At 41.7% G+C, this 19,443-nt stretch overlaps 3 protein-coding genes across 4 annotated transcripts; 1 reads left to right on the top strand and 2 right to left on the bottom strand.

Moving 5' to 3' along the window:
* The first annotated feature begins 6,316 nt into the window (after positions 1 to 6,316).
* LOC123131777 (60S ribosomal protein L13-1) lies at positions 6,317 to 8,413 on the top strand. The gene is made up of 5 exons (XM_044551454.1): positions 6,317 to 6,461; positions 6,666 to 6,788; positions 7,295 to 7,428; positions 7,788 to 7,946; positions 8,035 to 8,413. The coding sequence occupies exons 2-5, from the start codon at positions 6,680 to 6,682 to the stop codon at positions 8,257 to 8,259; spliced, it is 627 nt and encodes a 208-aa protein (XP_044407389.1). The 5' UTR covers positions 6,317 to 6,461; positions 6,666 to 6,679; the 3' UTR covers positions 8,260 to 8,413.
* Positions 8,414 to 10,877: 2,464 nt separating this feature from the next.
* On the bottom strand, positions 10,878 to 14,048 carry LOC123131775 (uncharacterized). 2 transcript variants are annotated; one of them, XR_006464321.1, is made up of 2 exons: positions 12,346 to 14,048; positions 10,878 to 11,151 (listed from the first exon to the last, which is right to left on the bottom strand). XR_006464321.1 is itself a non-coding variant. In XM_044551452.1 (2 exons), exons 1-2 carry the CDS (start codon positions 13,649 to 13,651, stop codon positions 11,139 to 11,141), a joined length of 1,206 nt encoding a protein of 401 aa, XP_044407387.1. In that variant the 5' UTR covers positions 13,652 to 14,048; the 3' UTR covers positions 10,878 to 11,138. The 2 variants fall into 2 exon arrangements, 1 of the variants encoding a protein (XP_044407387.1); XM_044551452.1 differs by having other exon boundaries at positions 12,459 to 14,048.
* A 193-nt stretch (positions 14,049 to 14,241) lies between these two features.
* Positions 14,242 to 17,326, bottom strand: LOC123131776 (uncharacterized). The gene is made up of 9 exons (XM_044551453.1): positions 17,144 to 17,326; positions 16,911 to 16,937; positions 16,676 to 16,755; positions 16,306 to 16,378; positions 16,037 to 16,094; positions 15,556 to 15,610; positions 14,902 to 14,926; positions 14,635 to 14,726; positions 14,242 to 14,525 (listed from the first exon to the last, which is right to left on the bottom strand). Exons 1-9 carry the CDS (start codon positions 17,273 to 17,275, stop codon positions 14,495 to 14,497), a joined length of 573 nt encoding a protein of 190 aa, XP_044407388.1. The 5' UTR covers positions 17,276 to 17,326; the 3' UTR covers positions 14,242 to 14,494.
* Between the last annotated feature and the right edge of the window lie 2,117 nt (positions 17,327 to 19,443).

Here is a 19,443-nt window from a genome sequence, read left to right as displayed (position 1 = left end):
ACGGGGACCAGCTTTTTAGTCTGATCAAGCTTCCATATCACAAACTGGTTGATCTTAAGATATGTCTAGTTTGTTCCTCATTATTTTCTGAGTTTTTTTTAGAAAAGGAGGATGACCCCCGGCCTTTGCATTTGGGAGATGCATGCGGCCATTTTATTGATTATTCTCGAGAACCTTACAAAGTATTGCAACAATATGCCCGAATCCGCTATCTTGGCAACATATGCCACTACTCCTATCCATATGATGAAGGAATGCTAGCTGGACCAAATACCTAGTCCACTCACCTAAGCCTATCATCAAAAGCCAGAAGCCCCAGCCGAGCCACATACCGGGTCTGGGGGCATAAACTGGTCTGACGCACTCACACGTGTCGTCGCCGCCATCTTCCACAGGTCCGTCTTCAGAGTAGATATTGAGGCTTCTACCTTGTCAGGCCACTCTGCCATCGACGCCATCATGACGCCAGACAACTACCTCCTCCTGCGCGAGTCCATCACCACGCATCGAGCGCCGAGTCTCCCCTGCTCCACGCCGCCGAGATCCGTCGCCATCAATGTGTAGGATGAAGCACCGCTCCACCAAAGAAACTGCCCACTAGTCCCTCGATCCCGTGTACGCCTCCAAGAATGGCGCCCCCAAGGAGGAAACGACACCAACACGCCGCCGCCATTCGATCTATTGATCTAGGGTTACCCCCGGAGGTAGCAGATATAGGTCTGGAGCTTCTCCACGGCTTCTGAGTGTGCAAGCTTCATCCTGAAACTATAAAATCAAACATGTTTAGCAGTTAATTGCAAACTCAAAATTACATATGATCTTACAAGCTGGTTTTGAATGACATAGCATTGGTTTGGTTTTCGCCTTTGCGTGACTTACTAGCCGGTGCAAAGAAGTAAAAGGAGTTAGAAAGAGAATTGGAAATTTAAAACAAAAGAAAATAAAAATAAAAAGTGGGGGGCGGGGGACACATCATATTGTATTCCAAAGAACCCAAAAGTAATACATGAACACTCATAAAAAAGAGCAAATGTGCTTAAATACATTTAACAGTAAAAAGAGTTATACCTAACCTTGATGTGTATGTACGAATGTATCCACATGTACAACCATTCCCACTTTTTGTTGTAGACATTTTGGATTTCTTATATTTCTAAAATGTCTGGCTCATTTTTATTTTTCTTACTTTGATCAATAGATTGGTTATCAAACATGTGTAAAATGGCCTTCTAATTATACAAAATCTAGTCATAAGCAGACAAAGCACTCCCTCCGTTTTTATTTACTCCGCATATTAGCTTTGGTCAAAGTCAAGCTTTGTAAACTTTGACAAAGTTTATAGACAAAAATATTAACATGTACAATAACAAACCAATACCATTAGATTCACTATTGGATGTACTTTCGCATCATATAGATTTGTTATGCTAAATATTTATATTATTTTCTATAAACTTGGTCAAATTTTACGAAGTTTGACTTCAGTCAACTCTAATATGCGGAGTAAATAAAAACGGAGGAAGTACCTACAGTTTTGAATTAAAGGCGCGTATAGTTTTGAATTAAAGACCAGACTTGTCTGAGTTTGGAGATCAATTCTAGACTCGGATGATAATTCAATGACTACATTTTTCCTAATATTAGTTACAACCACACCAACACGACTCATGCATGTGCATATTTTTTTTGACCAAGTACTCATGAGCATTCATCTCGTGATAAAACAATGAGTGATATACCAACCTTGTGAACGGCAATTACCAGCGCACCAACACAACCCTGACATTCATCTCATGATTGGAACTTTTATACTCCACCAATCTTCCCTTGTCCGAATAATGTTTTGGCTTCTATAGAGGATCACATCTTTGTCTGCATAGATAGCAAGCTCGCTCTATTGTCCTAGTTTGCTTTTACATGTTCCTAGCACTGACTTAGTATATAAAATAGGTAAAAATCACACACTAATATGAGTAGAAGACGATATCATCTAAAGGGATATAGGGAACATTAGGAATAGGAAACACTACGAGCAATCCCATAACAAGGATCGTAGGTCCTGCAATGGAAATGCTAGGACCTGTGATGGTATTAATTAGACCGCACCAATGACAAAAGGATGTATTATATATTATCTCTAGTGTTCTTAAAGTTTTCATTTTAAGTATTTACATGGTTCGAACTGGATTGTTGACCATTAGTTTATATGACAGTACATCTATTGCATCCAAAAAAGTTCTATACTGTGGAAATAATTTTTGAGAAAAAAAATCACATGTGTGATTTCAAGTATCAACTTAAATCTTCCAAAAAAAAAGTATTCACTCTATAGGTTGTTAAATACATGGATGAAATGTATACTTGAGGGTTGACTGAGTCGCTTGGGGCTATCTCTTCCATAGGCTAGGCTTAGAGATCGCTGACCTATAGATTTATAGATCATGGTTCGTTTGGCTGCCCTGTCGTTGGGAACCCGATGATGGTAGCTACTTCTCCATGTTGGCATATGAAACTGCATTCCAAGGTTCACCTCGGCGATCATCGACCAAGATAATTGAAAAGCTTAATTAGGTGAAAATAAGTGCAAGTTACTTTGCTTCATTCCTTCCAACTGATCGAGGATGTGAACGAGTTTCCCTCATTGTAGTGTGGTGGCATCGTAGTTGTCTCAATTAACTTCATGCTCTTGTTGTGTATTGGTTTTATTGCACATATTTTGCTCAAAATGTTCACTTATAATTTTGGTTGTATCCTTTACTTTTTCATCTTGTTATCCATTGTGGTCCTGTGAGAGCTTCTTTAGTTGTGACTATCTTCAATGATTCATGAATTAAATGATTTTTGCGAAGAGCAAGTATTGTGATCCATGAATCATTAATATGATTGTATATGAATACCATCGATAGGATGGAGTCAATTCTCTGTGGCTTTTATTCCATCAAAATTCAGTTGTATGTTTTGCCCCCATATTAGTTAGTGGTCCATATTGTTTCCTCACAAATCTAGAACAAAAGCATTTTTTTGGTGAAGTATGCATGGTTGATTCTTAACTATGTCATACTTCTCTCCATTTAAAAGTAGACAGACTTGAGAATATATAGTTGCATGTCTAGTTTGAAGTTATGCGCGTGGCAAGATGTTTTCCTGTAGACTAGATCTCACGAAATGTGTCAATATTTAGCTATGCTATGAAAAGTGTGGTGGTCAACTTATAATCATATAACATATGCATGTTTCATGAGTTGCCCCATTTAGCGTGCCACATCACTTAGCACGACTATTGTCGCCTTTTGTCACTATATATTACAGTAATGCACTATAAGTGATGTTTGTTGTATGTCTTGTTGTTTTACTAGGTAAGACTCCATTCTAGCCAAATTATAGTGCATCACAAGTGGCGATATAAGACGACGTCGTCTCATACCGATGACACTATCTTGTGCCGAATCATAGTGAATCACAAGTGTCAACAAAGACGTCTACCACTAGGGATGGCATCAACTTCGACATGGATGCCATTGACTCCGGATGACGGCTTCAACACAAATGGCTTTGCAGGGGATGGCGTGAACTTTGGCTCCAGACCATAGTGTGTCCTAGGTAGTGTAGGAGGAGCATGATGGGTGTCCATGTATCAACGTTGCGGAGGTGCGACGGCGACAAGTACGAGCTAGGCTAGGCCCGTCAGCCTTTATGGTTACATGCATCGTCCAGATGAAGAGGCCGGGGGTCATCCTCCTTTTCAAAAAAAGGCCCATCAACCTTTTCTAGTTTTTGGTTATACTAGCACACGGAAGGCACGACGGCACACCGAGCCCAAGTATGAGCCCGTTGTTGGCTAAATTGCAGCTTAATTTGTTGGTTGCTCATGTTTACTTTTAGTATTAGATACATCCGTATCTAGACGAATCTAAGACAAGAATTTTGGGACGGAGGGAGTACTAAGTAGCGCGAGAAGATTACAAACTGTCGAAAAGAGTACAAATTGTTGGGTCGATTACATAATCTGGTGACATACATACAAAGATGAATGGAGGAGTACAATGTAGCGAACATTGGACTAAAGGTTATACATTTTATAAAGTGAAAATAACCAAATTCTCTAGCTTGATAGTTGTCTGCGCATAGTGTCCTCCTGCGATTGCTCCTTTCCACTTATCCACTTTCCTCTAATGATGTCGAACGCTGGAAAGTATTATAGATGGCAATAAACTGAATTTTATCTATCTTTCATTCCTTTTTATAATGCACCTTTAACAACACAATGAACACGTGAATTCCATCAGCTTAGCATACTATAGATACATTTCATTTATTCTGTAAAAGCAAATAGAATTACTTAGTGTAGTACAAAAGGAGAGCTGAAGGCTTTGAATATACAGAAGATAATGCAAAAGCAATTCACTAACCTCAACTAAAGCTGACATGCCAAGTATTTCCCACATTTTCAGCATTCACTTGATATGGCGATCAGGTGACACGGTAACAATTAGTAGAACATCACCTACTCCTTTGGACCGTGCATTTTAAAGCTGCCAAGCATCGATGATGAACTCTTTGTACAAAAGAGGACACCATGTTCACAACATATCATGAACCTTCCTTTCATTTGAAATCCCGCGTTCAGAAGATGAGATCATTAGCCTTTCATGCATTTGAATTATAACATATGGCCAAGTATACAATACCTTTACTACATTATGCATAACATCAAGTAGTCAAAACTTCTCTGGTTACATTTATAAAGGTATTCTTTGTTGTATGCGGGAACGAAATGTAGCTCGCATACTCATCCCAATCCTTAATGAAATAAAGCTCGCATATTCATCCCAATCCGTGTTCAACCAGACCCTCCGAAATAGAAAATTCCTGAAGTAGTAAAGTGGGAAAAATTGATGCTCCAGAAGAGCCTCCGGTTTTGACTCAAATTTGTGCTTAGCTGGTCAACAATGGAAAAGATGTGAGCATTGCTCTTCATCAACCTTGCATGGCTCATAATACTAGTGCCATGTTTCTTTCTTTCTATGCTGGAGCATGTGTTTTGTTGTCCCTTCCTCTACAAATTGTGTGATTGAAACTGGAGTTCAGAGTCATGGTGTAGATACCAATTATTAGAACTCCCGTCCTCCTGACAAATTGTGTGATTGGAACTTGAGTTCGGAGTTACGATACAGATACTAATTATTCGAACTACAACTGAACCATTGCGTCAGCATAAAACATAGAGCAAGGTACAAAGTATTTTTGGTGCAATGGTTAATGTCCGCCATCTATGTTATAATTCCAAACCGAGTGACCAATTTGAAAGGATTTTGCGGGATTTTTTCCTCATATATGTCTATCACGAGTTTGCTCATGGACTTTCATTGGTGCAATATTTGACAACATTTTAAAGATGATACAACCATTATGTTAGTTCAGCAACCTTTGTAAGCTAACTATAAACTATTAGTACTATTCCACAAGGGATAAGCATCAAACTAAACATGTGTGCACGCCTTCTTTCTTAAGAAAACAACCCATTTAAAGTATATCCTACAAAATCTGAAAATTTGCAGACTCTGAAAATGGCCAAGCATTACTTGCAAACCACATGTTTATGTTTCTCTTCATTTTCTAGAGAAAACCACATGTTTATTTATTTTGCACCACCCAAAGACACCATACTTTACCACTTACAAAATGCCGTACTTTGAGATCATATAATAATCAGCAATGCATGACATCTCTATCCCTATGTTTTGTTTAAATGCAACATGTCTCTCTGTGAGCAAAGTCACAAGTAGAAATCACAGCTCACGAACTGATTATTTCATTTACTTTTTAGCCAATGTTATTTTTCGAAGAAATCTTTCTCTTTTTTTCTTTTGATGAAAAACATGTTTTGTAGATTTTTTTTGAGGTCCACATATTTTTTAGCTTCTTTTGAGGCAAAACCACATCCTACTTTATTAATTTGTAACAATATTCATTGGTATACAATGAAGATTAGGAGGTCGAAGGACGCCAATCGCTAAGTTCTAGAGCATGTTCTGCGAGGCTATGTGCCTCAACATTCGTCTCTCTCCCCTCAAAGATGACAGACCAAGAGGTAAATTCCCGTGCTGTCACAATAAAGACAACCTTTTCAATCTTTTTTAGGGTTTTTCGATTTTGTTATAAGTTTTTTTTTGAGTGGTTGTCAGGTTATTACAGGCTTACAGCCCCGGTTAGTGACTTTACAAGCCCACTCATTCTTCTGCGGGAACAGCCAGCCCACTCATACAAAGCCCATGGGCCAAGCGCTCGCAAGCGGGCCAATATCGCAGCCTCACACCCCTCACGGACGAAAACCCTACCCTCCCGCACGGGCCAGCACTATAAGATCCCTCATCATCTTCATCCCCCCGCGCCGCCGCTCCACTCCCCCGCAAAACCCTAGCCCTTCCCCGCCGCCGCCGCCGCCGCACCGTCGTCTCCAGGTTTGTGCCCCCTCCCCGTGCCTCTGCACAGTTCATGTCCGGCGAAATGCCGTCGCGCCTCGCTCCTGCGTTCCTGCCACGATCTGTGGCGGTAGATTCGCCGCCGGCACTTTCTTGTCAATCGAGGCCACGCCGCGCTCTTGATCTTGCCTCGCTGGCTTGGATCCATGGTTTCCTTGGCTGATTTGTTGGTGCGCTGTGCAGGTAAGGAGGGCGAGATGGTGAAGCACAACAACGTCATCCCCAACGGCCACTTCAAGAAGCACTGGCAGAACTATGTCAAGACGTGGTTCAACCAGCCCGCCCGCAAGCAGAGGCGCCGCATCGGTGAGCACCCCCCGCTTCCTGGCAGCTGTGATGATGTCTCTGTTTTCCCTTCCTGCGCGAGGATCTTAGTCACACTTGCTCAGCAGGATCTGTAGTTCTAGTAGCCTATGATTGTGGTGGTGTTCAGGATGTGTGACTGGGGGTTGAGGTATAAAGTGCTAATAGGAGGATATCTGGTCTGTTAGTTGTTTCTAGTACATCTACCATGAAATCAAGTTTGATGCTAGGCTAGACGTCTCTGGTACTCATCTGTATTGCCATGTCTCTTTATATTTATAAGTTGAACCCAGCAGTAACATGCGAGGAACACTGCACTGGTGTATGCAATTACTTGTAAGGAGTTAAGTGCATGTTTGTTACAGCAGGGCAGAGTAGATGTAGTATCATTTAGGTTTTTTTGTTGATTTACTAATAAGTTGCAAGCCAATCCACTGACAACATGTTTGTTTTATTGTGGTGCTTGTTTGACTCACTGTCATCTTACATTATCTTCTTTTTGTATGCAGCTCGCCAGAAGAAGGCTGTGAAGATCTTCCCTCGCCCCACCTCTGGACCTCTTCGCCCCATTGTGCAATGCCAGACCCGCAAGTACAACATGAAGGCCAGGGCTGGCAGAGGCTTTACCCTTGAGGAGCTTAAGGTGATTATCGTTCCTTTGCTCTGTTTCCTTCATTGCCGAATAGCCTATGAATGATGCAACATCATCAGTTCCCATAATTGGTTTATAAGTGAACATGGATTTTTAAATGTTTGTTCTGTAAGAACAGTAAAATTCAATGGTTGTACATTGCATCAATTTCTGGCTTACTTTTTGTTCTCTACTTTGAGAGAACTTGTGTTCTCTCTGTAGCTTTGAATTGCTCGCCCCCTCCTACAATTGATGCATGCTGCTTGAGTTTAGGTTCAGATGCTAGATGAGATAATCTGCTGAGAAACTATAGTTGTGTTATCCTAGAAAATTCTTTATCATCTGCTAATGCATGTATACTGTAACTGCAGTCCGCTGGCATCCCAAAGAAGCTCGCTCCTACCATTGGCATTTCTGTGGACCATCGCCGCAAGAACAGGTCGCTGGAGGGTATGCAGTCCAATATCCAGAGGCTTAAGACCTACAAGGCCAAGCTTGTTATCTTCCCAAGGCGTGCTCGCAAGGTCAAGGTATACATCAGCTTACTCTTTCTCTCTGTATTTTACATTTGGAGGTTCTAATATCTATGTCCCTCTCTAACTGCTCTCTTGTTCCCAGGCTGGTGACTCTACTCCGGAGGAGCTTGCCAACGCCACACAGGTCCAGGGCGACTACATGCCCATTGCCCGCGGCGAGAAGCGCTCAGTTGAGGTCGTGAAGGTCACAGAGGAGATGAAGGAGTTCAAGGCCTATGGCAAGCTCCGCGTCGAGAGGATGAACCAGCGCCAGTTGGGAGCCAGGCAGAAGAAGGCTGCCGAGGCGGAGAAGGAGGAGAAGAAGTGATGAGATGCTTAAGGCAGCTAGTGGGTTCTGTTGTTATCAAGTGCTAGTTTCTGAATTTCTGTTTTGGCCTTCTCGGACATCTTGTTTGATACCTGATATACTTATTTGCATGATCTGCTATCAAATCTTATCCTATGAGTGTCCTTGGATTTTATCCTTGTATCATCTGAACAGTTTCTGTGTATGAGTGCCTCTGTTTTTGGGTTAATGTTAGTATGTTAGAAAGAGGTCAAATTTCTATCTGCCACTTAAGATGGTGGAATGAAATTTTAAGCTTGCTCCTCTGAAATGTTTCATGTGTAGCTCATGTGCTAATGAAATTGATGCATGGCAGAAAGTTCTTAATTTTCAATATATCTCTAGTGTTGAATAGCTTATTGGGGCCAATAATGTGCAATTTAGGTTTGCTGATAAAAAATCAAAATGAATCGAATATTGCATTTTGGAGTTTTGAAAGATTTGTGCTGTTTACACATCACAAATATGTGGAATACGTAGGGATGGCACCATCTCAGGAGCACAACAGGGAGCAAGTTAACCCAGATTCGTGAAACTGTTATATAACAAGCATTGTAATCTGTTTTTTTGGTTTGAGTTGGAACCCCTTCTCGCTGGCCCTCAAACTGCTTGAAGGAGCTCATATGTACTACTCCCTCCGTCCCAAAATAAGCTAGTACAAAGTTGAGACTTATTTTGGGACGAAGGGAGTACTAACTTGGCCCTGAAGTTCTCACCATGCCAAAACTTGCGGGTTAGTTCCGCAAAGCGATGAACCAGCGGGGATTTGCTATGCCGGAAATTTTCATGTCTGAGAAAGGAACTCCTCAAAGTAGCAATCCTCATTGATATCTTGCATAAGCATCTCATCTCAGAAAGCACAATTAATACTTCGCGCAAGCATCTATCCAGAAGCACAATAGCAAGAATGCCACCTAGATACATAAAACCATCATATGCCAGGTTGCTCATAGCAAGCTTTGTAACCCAGGTTGTTTTACATTATCTTGCGTTTAAAACTCTGGCAAACCAAAACATTGCTTAACACAATTGTGCATGATAAGGTAATTTCCCTAGTTTTCATCATCAAACTAAAACATGCCTCTCGCACATGCACTGTCGAAAAAGAAACAACAATCCCAGGGCACTTCTGCAAACTAGAACATTGCCAGGTTTTGCCCAGTTCAGGAAACAAAATATAAGCTTCGCTGCAAACGTTTATTGCAAACGGCAAGATAAAGGGGACACAAAGGGCAAGATAAGCTGAGAAGGAGAAAATCCCACAACAAATTATCAGAGGTACAGAAAGGTCTCCTTCACTAGTCAAGAGCAAAGGAAAAAATCGGAAGGTCTTATATAGAGTATATACGACTGATTACCTTACAGGAGAAAGGGCAACAAATCAAACAAGAGCAGTATCTAGCTTGCTGCAATACGCAAGAGAACATTGATAGCTTGCAATATGCAATACGGCGAAATCTGTTTGTTGTGGCAACTTACACAGCCTTTCTTTGAGCAAAACATACTAATATGAAAAAAAATCAGACTTTCCAAGTAGTGAATTATTATTATCCTCCTTTTCTATCATTAATATTTCTATTAAGCATGCAGTACTACTTGTTGGTGTCATGTAATGTCTGGATTGGTTAATGAGACCAGTATTTCTGCATCATGGTTGCACTATAATTAATTGCAGTGATCTCATTAGTACATTGCCACCACAGAGCTTCATGTTACAGTTAGCTGGTGTACAGTGGTAATAACAAGGATTACATCGGCACCTTTGAAAAGGGAAAACATGCAGCTAATTAAGCTAGACCATGATCATTTGTTCATTTTTACTCCCTCCGTTCCTAAATATTTGTCTTTTTAGAGATTCCAAATGGACTACCACATACGGATGTATATAGACATATTTTAGAGTGTAGATTCACTCATTTTGCTCCGTATGTAGTCACTTGTTGAAATCTCTAGAAAGACAAATATTTAGGAACGGAGGGAGTAGATAACTTATTATGTTCTGTTGTCCATGTCAAGCACAAGAGCATTGTTCAATCTGCTACCACTACTATATATCCCTGTCGATTAATTTATCTGAAGCGTTCATGTCCATAGTCCCAGATGCCAAATGGACTCTGCATCCTTAATCTTCAGCTTCAGCATCAACACCTAAACAGCATCAACATGTAGTAGATGCATATATGTCTCAGATTATTAATTTTACTACTGAGTTCAGTTCATCAACACTCCATTCTCTTACCTCTGGCTAGTAGTATGATGGATGCATTTGCAAGAGCATACTGCTGCTTGTTCATCCATTTACCAGGGGCCTCCCCTACTCTGAACTAGCACAACTACATTCAGTTGTCTACTCAAATAATCTCTTTTTGCATAACTACATGTTCATCCATTTACCGTCCATTGTAGACTGTGGCCTCAAAGAAACTCTTTCTTCGCTGCTACATTAGAGCATTGCTGCTAGATTAGAGCAACACATTGCTAACTGAAATAAATTTCGCAATTGTGAACAAGAACACACTTCTCCAAATGCCATGCATAACAAACATCCTAGCAGTCGAACCACAAGACTTACACACAGGCATATCAGACGAGATAACTACTCAGAATACATGAAGTATTATACCAACAATAACAAAGATCCAATTCACATAGGAGTACGTGCTCCAGTTACATAGCAATAGCATCCTGATTCCTAATTAAGTAATTAGTTGATCCAGTAAAGGTTATAATAAAGACGGTTAGAAATGCTATCAGTCTATCACGTACTAGACAAAATGCAGCCCACTACTGCTCTTCCGTGATGCTGCCCTGATCACTCACGACATAGATAGCATCCATGAGCTTCCTGGTATCTTTCTTCTTCACATTGCATCTCTGTTTCAAAGGAAACAAAACAAAGGTCAGCATGGAGACAATTAAGTATCTGAATACCAAATGGAACACAAAGACAAGTAGCTAGTACAAGAATAATAGCATGTTAAATTAAATGGCTTCATATCCCAGACATGCCACTTTGCATTATACAGTCTGCAGTCCAGTAAAACAAAAACAAATCTCTGATCATAGAAGGACAAATGACACAAAAGCACAAATTACCCGCTATCAACTTGTATTATCCACTGGAAAGAAAATATTCACTGTAATACATCTGACTCAGGAAATTATGCATAAGAAATTTAGAATCCTCTGTGCCTCAACATACAAATATGGGACATTTGTTCTATTATACATCAACATTCTGAAAAAACACGTTTCATACTTTTGTAGGTCCAGTTTTTAGTTTTGCACTTAAGAGCGCTTGATAGTTCAAAAAACATGACACAACAGGATGACGGTCCATGCTAAGACAGCAAAGAAAATCATTTTTCAGCACCACTGCGAAGTACTATTACGAGACTGCATAAGGGGAAGAACAAGTTCTGAAGCATGCCATTCCAACACAAGCGTTAGAAAAGTAACCATTGCATGGAGTGGTCTGCCCACCGTACTCTGAAACCTCAGTATATGTCTAGCAATCGACACTATAAAATGTAATTGCATAACTAGTCTTGAGTCCATAAAAAAGATTACTAGTTTCGCTGAAACCGATGAAAAGCTGTCATAAGGATGACAATATACTGGGAGATAAAAGCTTTGCATTTGGATATATAGTCATCTGAGTAGCACTAGGGAAGTAAAAGGTAAATAGAGTTTGTACCCAAGCAGATTATTTGCCTTAGGTGTCCATCATGTTTGTCTATTTAAAAGGACTTCTTTTATAATCATTTAGCAACCAAGAAATACACCGCCATCCTTCCCTAAGACGACCTCTCTAATTTCTCTTATCTATCCGCATCTTCCTTCTCAACTAGCCAATCAAGCACTCATCTCTCTCAAAAAAAAAAGCCAATCAAGCACTCATGAGGACACGCAAGGGACACCCTAATCCTCCGTGCGGCACCCATGCTACTGAAGTGTCCCCTACTATGACCACAAGTAAACACCCTGTAATATGACCACAGTACACAAGCAATTTTAAATCATCTTAAGGCAATATGGTTAAAATGTCCCAAGGAATCAATCATATACCTAGCACAATTCCACATCTATTGCCAAACAATGCGATGAATGATGCACATTGCAAAACTGTGTAACCTCAACAGAGAGCACTACACAGATGATCCAAAGGCCAAACGGGAAACCTTGCATGATCACCCCGGAGTGCGGGGAACGTGGGATGCCAGATCATCATAAAGGGATGGATATCACCAAAACACTGATGCTCTTCCGTCTGCTCATACACCTTACGCAGCGTCCTGCACCTGGTATCCAAGTGGAGCGCACACCGGCCCATCTGCAAGAGCACAAACTCAGCATCATTCCCCACCCGTCTTATGACAAGACCACTTTCCTCATCCTCAGCCGTGCAGCCTAAAACCCTCAAACCAGGACACATCTCGCGCAAACAAATGGTGTCCACCAGCGACCAGTTGCCCCCCTTGTGGAGCCAGATGAGGAGCCGAAACTCCTCGACGAGGATGAAATACACGCCGGAAGCATCGTGAGCCCGTGCCAGCATGGTGGCGCCGCACCCGTCGTGCTTGGCGCCCCGTGGGAGTTGGATCGTGGAGAAGCTCGAGGCCGTCAGATCCAGGACGACGATGTCGCTCACGCCCGCCGGCATGTAAATTCTCCCGTCGACGAGCACGGGCCTTGGCTGGAGTAGTGGACGAGGGAGCTGGTGCATGTCCAAGGGAGGACGCGGGAGCCAGAGACCATCTTGCAGCACGTATACGTGCAGCCTGGTTTCTGGTTCGTCCACGGTAGACTCCACGTACAGGTAGTGGTAGGAAAGGCCGCCCCTTTCCTCCGTGGAGAGGATCTGCGTGAAGCTGCAGAGACCACGGGGCCGGAGTGCGGGGCGCGGGAGCGGCGGGATGAAGGCGACGGGTCTCCGAGGGCACAGCGGGGTGTGCACCCTCATGACCGCCCTGCCCTCGCTCCCGACCTGGACGAAGACGCTGCCGTTCCGGCAGTCGTGGATCTGGACCAATTGGCCGTTGTAGATGTCGAAGCTGAAGCTCGCGCGGCGGAGGACGGCGGCGAGCTCTGCGGGCTGGGGCAGCACCGGGACGAAGGCCGGCGGGTCGGCCGGGACGTCCCTGTCGCCCTCGACGTAGAAGCCGAGGAGGCGGGGCGGGTGGAGCTTGCGGGAGCGGCGGAGGAAGGCGCGGCCCGACGCGTGCCCCAGCCAGCGCTTGCAGACGAGCGCGGCGCGGAGGAGGGTGGTGGGGAGGGCTACGCGGAGGAGGATCTCCGCGAGGAGGTCGTCGTCGTCCAGCACCTTGGAGGCGGCGGCGGCAGCCGCCGGCGGCTGCTGCCTCTCGCCCTCCATTTCTGTGTTGTTTTCAGTGGGTTTGGGCGCATTGTTGAAAGGGAAAGGGGATCGAGCAAGGTGGACGAAAGAAACCCGATGGACGTAACAATCTCGCACACCACAAAAAAAGTGAAACTGGTTATTTCAAATGGGTGAGATCAAGGATTCCAATTTCTTTAAAATGTCATTTCAGCCATTCCAATTTCATATTTTCTCAAAAGAATTGAAATTGACTATTCCAAATGTGATACAAACAATTTCAATTTATATTGTGAACAGCTATTTCAATACGGATCACGATGAAATAACAATTTACACGTATGACAAGTATCAGTTTCAGATATTTCAGAGAAGTAGTAATTTCATATTGAAATACTCCCTCCGTCCGAAAATACTTGTCACCAAAATGGACAAAAAGGGTTGTATCTAGAACTGAAATACATCTAGATACATCTTCTTTTATCCATTTTGATGATAAGTATTTCCGGACGGAGGGAGTACCAGTGAGCGTGCACCTGCTTGGATCAACTGGCGCCTTGTCTGTTGGTTGGCACACGCACAAGTTGAGCTAGCTTGGATCAACAAGACATTATAAGAATCCAGATTAGTTCAGCGAATCATACCATGCTGCTAACTGTAATTCAGCATGCAGAAATTCCTCAAAGTTTGAATGTTCTCAATACATCAGTAATCATATGTGAAAATCTGCAAGTCCCTCTTTAAGACAACAATGCGAGTGTGTAAAAATGCAGACGCTAAGACATCACAGCCTCATATCCTACTGGAGCTTCTTCTTTGACGCTTCTCAGGCATTCATCTGCTTTTCTTTGTCGAGTAAATACGGGGAGCTAACACGTGCTGTTATAGTTCATCGTCGACCGGGGCCGTAGCACTGGAGATGGCAGGAAGGAGAAGGAAACAATGAGAAAACGTTAGCCAGTTCGAGTAAGTGCAAAGGGCGCGAATCAGCTGATTCATATATATGCTGATACATCATATACCTTGTGGACTGACAGTGTTTGCTAATATCCTGGCAAAGGGCCTGGCTCACGTCCGCGGATTCTGCCGAGCTTGTTTTTATCCACTCAGCAAGCTGCAATAGAAAAAAAATAACCCATGTTAGGCCTTGTGCCAACAACTTTACAGATCTTCACAGTTAAAAAAAAACAAAACACATCTACCAAATAAGTGAAAAAAAAGTCATCTGATCTTTACAAATATCTATAAAATACTGTCTAAAGGGTAATGCCATCCAAGACAAGAAGTACCTCGTCCTCAGTTTCCTCCAGTAACCTGCGCGATAAGTGAACTTTGTCAGCACGCCCAGTGATTCACTTATTCAATAGCCAACACAATTCATCAAAAGCCAAGAAAGGTAATATCATCTTTCGACAACTGTTAAATCTGCATTTCTAAAGCAATCTAATTCTTTGCCAAACTAAGCACCTACTACAAGCAAATTTGACCTTACACAAATACGGGAAAACAGAGTTCTTCATGTTTTTTGACAGAAACCTGAGAGCTTTATTAAGGCTACATCACAGCTCCGTTCACACTCAATGGGGTTACAAGGGGTCGTTGGCAACAAGGCAACACGCCCAACACACTGTTAGTCAGTTACAAGGTTTTACTGAAGAAGGACGAGCGCCCTTTATACACTTCACTAACAAGATGATGGCTATGCTATATAAAATATGTTAAATCAAACACACAAAAAATAGGTAATAAAAGGTTAATGAGAGCAGAGATAAATTACTTTTTTGCCCAAGTTTACTACTCCCTCAGATCCATATTACTTGTCGCTGATTTAGTACAAAGTCTAGGCTGGTATGTTCAAAGTTCTGTACTAGCATATTTATAGGAGAAATAAACTCTGTTTTCCATCAGTTCAATTCTCTGAAGTACTGAAAACTGCACCATACCTTCCACAGTAACTGGATAGATTTTTGGAGTGTGCTCGTGCTGCAGCTTTCTTATCTACAAACAAATTATCAGACAATCAGTAAACGATTAGTAACTACAATTCACACTTCTTTACAGCTCATATTCATTATATCGCAATAAGAACAATCCAATACAGAGTAGCGGTTATCATTTGCTTGTTATTTAGCTTATTTTACGTTAACGGAAGACTATCTCTTAATGATGTCCTGCATGATTGTATTGGCATCGTCGAGTCTGGGGGTCCTTGTAATAAGACTATCATGGCGAGCACTGGGGATATACACTTCTAATCTAGGGCTTGCTGCATTTCCTGAGATGACACTTGTGTGGAACAACTGAGCAAGAAGAATAAGCAGAACAAACTATGGGGTATGGCCGTGACTCTCCTGTGTTTATGGTGTGGTAACAACTTAAACTCAGTCAAAAGAGTAAACAGGTGCCACAAATATCCTAACTTACCAGTTTGAAAACTGCTCCAGCTTGGTACTTTCACCCATTCTTTTTCGCCTGATTCCAACTGCACACAGTTCAGTTTATTAGATGACTAAAATGCTTTGGCTGGTGCTCAAACTATAGAGAACAGATCAACAGTTTAATACTAGAGGGATTATAATATATCCATATACCCGAGTAGACAACTTAATATGTTGAAGAAAAGATCTAGCCTGAATAAGATGGCAGTGTGCAGTAACAAAATTCTAAAACAGTTGTGTAGCTTCATTTTATACCTTCTGCAGCGTATAGTCTTGCATCTTATCACATAGGTCATCCAGAAGCTCTACAATCCGAAGCTCGCTGACTCTGCACCGCACATACAGAATCAAAGGACATACCAATGCAAAAAAAAAGAGGTAAAAACTATGTCCATCATTTATTATGCAAGTGCTGAGATGCACCCAAGATGAACAAAAAGAGTCCATGTAGTGTTTAGTATTAGCAAACGTATGGTAAATTGTCAGTATTCCTCTGCATCACATTGTGTCCATTTGATGTTCCAATATTGTTATAATGCACGCTTCTGTACTGTTGTAGTCGTGTATACTCTTTTTTACCGCATTTTAACCATTGAACAGCAGAGGGGCAGTGGAAGTGATATACCTGTAATCGATGACCTTCCCCTCGCGCTGACCTTTCGAATTTAACCTGTTACGCAAGTCCAAGTGATTTCTTGGTTTCTCCTGCATTAAGAGAATTCAGGACAGTTGCCAATCAATAAATGGTCCCGGTAACAAGAAACTGGAAGAAACACATAACCACCAAATCAGCACTGCAAATGATAGCAGAAATCAAGCACCTAAACAATGGCAACTGGAAGACAGGATTTTTTACTTACACTTGATATTCCAATCTCTAGCTCAGACTGCAAAAACAAGACCAAACAACAACACATCAGATCTTCTGCTGAAACTTTCAGAAGTCTACCACGTCTGCACTAAATCCATGGAGATCCAGGGCTCCGATCATCTCCGGAAGATGGCTTAGCGGCGAGCGGTAATAAAGATAAAAGATGGAACCTTGGAGGCTAGGAACTGAGAGGAGGACGGAAGGCAGAAGGGATGAGCTCACCGCGACGGCTTTGCAGGCGGCGCACTTGTCGCCGATGGCGGAGGCGGAGGCGCCGGCGGCCGCCGCGAATACAGCGGCGAGGAGGAGGAGGAGCGCGCCGGATCTGCGGTGGATCGCTCGTCTCGGCTCCATCTCTCCCACCGGCGATCTCGATCTCCAGTCTCCGCTTCGTGAGTTTGGTCCTTTTGCAGATATGACCCCCAGGTCCGGCACATCCTTAAATACGTCCCCGCAGCTCCCACTCTCACTTCCACAGAAGCTTCTGGACCTGCTTGACCAATTTACGTACTTCCTCCGTTTTCTTTTTACTCCGCGTATAAAATTTAGTTAAAGTCAAACTATACAAAGTTTGACCAAATTTATATAGAAAATATGAACATCTACAATGCTAAAATTATATAGCATGAACATACATTTCATTGTGCATCTGATAATATTGATTTCATATTGCGAATGTTGATATTTTTTAATATAAAATTAGTCAAACTTTATAAAACCTGAATTTGACCAAACTTTATATGCAGACTAAAAAGGAATGGAGGGAATACTTTACTTATGTCAGTCCGGGCCCACCTGTTATCACACATGCAGTGGCGGATCCCACCATCTTTGAAAAAAATACAATGAACTGAGAATTTCCTTTAAGAACAAACTGAACAAGTTAAGAAAAGGAATTAGAATTCTATATATCTAAGAAATTCATCCACAACCTATCCACCTCATCGCATATGTCTCGCATATGCCACCTCACATTTAAATGCACATGCAAGTTATCTACATCATCAAGCACATCAGACCAATCGACTTTTTACTTTTCAGCGCATGCAAATTCATCCACAAACTTTTTATTCTTATTTTTGATAAGTTCATTGTTAAAAAATTCACATCAACTCACTGGACATTATCTCATTTTCATCAGAACACCTACTTGTAAGCCGTGAGATACATATATTGATCTCTATTCAAGGAAATTAAGTTAGTTTATGTAGAAAACATGATCGAGTTAAGAGGAGGATATTATGAACATGTTTCATGCTTTCCATGCTGGCACTTTGGATGTGCGACAACTGAATTATGGAATTATAACTTTAATTCCTAAAACCTCTGAGCCTAACAAAATTCAACAGTTTCTTCCCGTTACATGCTTATATAAGTTGATCGATAAAGCTTTGGTCTTTTGATTGACCTTGTTCCGGACAAATTGATTAGCATTACTCAAAATGCCTTCATGAACGAGAGGAACATAATAGATGGTGTCCTTTCTTTACATGAAAATTTCCATCATTGTCATCGTAAAATAATGTGGGATTGTGCTTAAAATTGACTATAAGAAGGCATAGGACTAAGTCAATTTGGATTTCCTGTTGGAATGCCACTATTTTGGAGGCTTTAATGCTATTTTTTGTAGTTGGATTAAGAACATTTTGCACAATGATACTGTTAGTGTAAACCTTAATAACACTACTGGCTCCCTATTTCCAGAGCCATAAAGGGGTGAGATAGGGGGACCCCCTATCTCCTTTCCTTTTTAATTTGACTGCTGAATGCCTGGCCAGATTAATTTAGAATGCTCAAAAGAATAATCTTCTTACTGGTTTGGCTCCTGATCTGGTTGATACTGGAGTAGCTATTCTCCAGTATGCTGATGATACGGTGTTGTATATCAGTCATGATCTTGAGAGGGCTGTTAATTTGAAAATCATTCTATATACTTCTCAGCTCATGTATGGCCTCAAGATTACTTCCTCCGTCCGGGTTTATTAGGCCTCTCATCGTCACAAGCATGTCCCTTTTTATAAGGCCTCGCTTTGGAAAGGGGCATGCGTGCAACCATTTCATTGGTTGCATTCAAAGCCATTTTTGGTTTTTTACTATGGAAAGCCATTTTTGTCGGTACCATGGCTGGGAAATTAATACACTTCATGCGTGCTTTTTTATTGGTTGCATGCATGTGAGAGAGTGCATTGGGAGTGGAATGGAAGAATTAATGTAAGCAAATTACTATGTGTCTTGTCTAAGAGAAGTTGTCTTTAGGCCTAAGAAACCCGGACGGAGGGAGTAACTATTAGAAAAGTAAAACCTTCTGTGTTGGAGGGGATGAGAGTATCCTAGAGTTCTGTGTTGAGTTCTTTGGCTATGATATTGGGCACTTCCCAGTGAAGTATTTAGGGGTCCATGTTGGCTTTGTTGCTTTGAAAACCTTTGATCTCTCTTATATTGAAAATAAATATATTAAGAAGTGTGATGCACCAGAGAGAACTACCCTCCTAAATTCTAACCTATCAAATCTCTCCTATTTC

Source organism: Triticum aestivum, chromosome 6A (assembly GCF_018294505.1).
Source record: "Triticum aestivum cultivar Chinese Spring chromosome 6A, IWGSC CS RefSeq v2.1, whole genome shotgun sequence".
Classification (NCBI taxonomy): Eukaryota; Viridiplantae; Streptophyta; class Magnoliopsida; order Poales; family Poaceae; genus Triticum; species Triticum aestivum.
The sequence above is the reverse complement of the archived record's forward strand: the minus strand, read 5'-3'. Positions and strand labels throughout refer to the sequence as shown.

Excerpts from the sequence above, each read along its gene's own strand:
- LOC123131777 (XM_044551454.1), top strand. The coding sequence starts at position 6,680 with ATGGTGAAGCACAACAACGTCATCCCCAACGGCCACTTCAAGAAGCAC. Across the intron at positions 6,789-7,294 it reads CAAGCAGAGGCGCCGCATCG|CTCGCCAGAAGAAGGCTGTG; the intron begins GTGAGCACCCCC and ends TTTTGTATGCAG. Across the intron at positions 7,947-8,034 it reads GGCGTGCTCGCAAGGTCAAG|GCTGGTGACTCTACTCCGGA; the intron begins GTATACATCAGC and ends TCTTGTTCCCAG.
- LOC123131775 (XM_044551452.1), bottom strand. The coding sequence starts at position 13,651 with ATGGAGGGCGAGAGGCAGCAGCCGCCGGCGGCTGCCGCCGCCGCCTCC.
- LOC123131776 (XM_044551453.1), bottom strand. The coding sequence starts at position 17,275 with ATGGAGCCGAGACGAGCGATCCACCGCAGATCCGGCGCGCTCCTCCTC. Across the intron at positions 16,756-16,910 it reads TAGAGATTGGAATATCAAGT|GAGAAACCAAGAAATCACTT; the intron begins GTAAGTAAAAAA and ends CTCTTAATGCAG. Across the intron at positions 14,727-14,901 it reads TGGAGGAAACTGAGGACGAG|CTTGCTGAGTGGATAAAAAC; the intron begins GTACTTCTTGTC and ends TTTCTATTGCAG.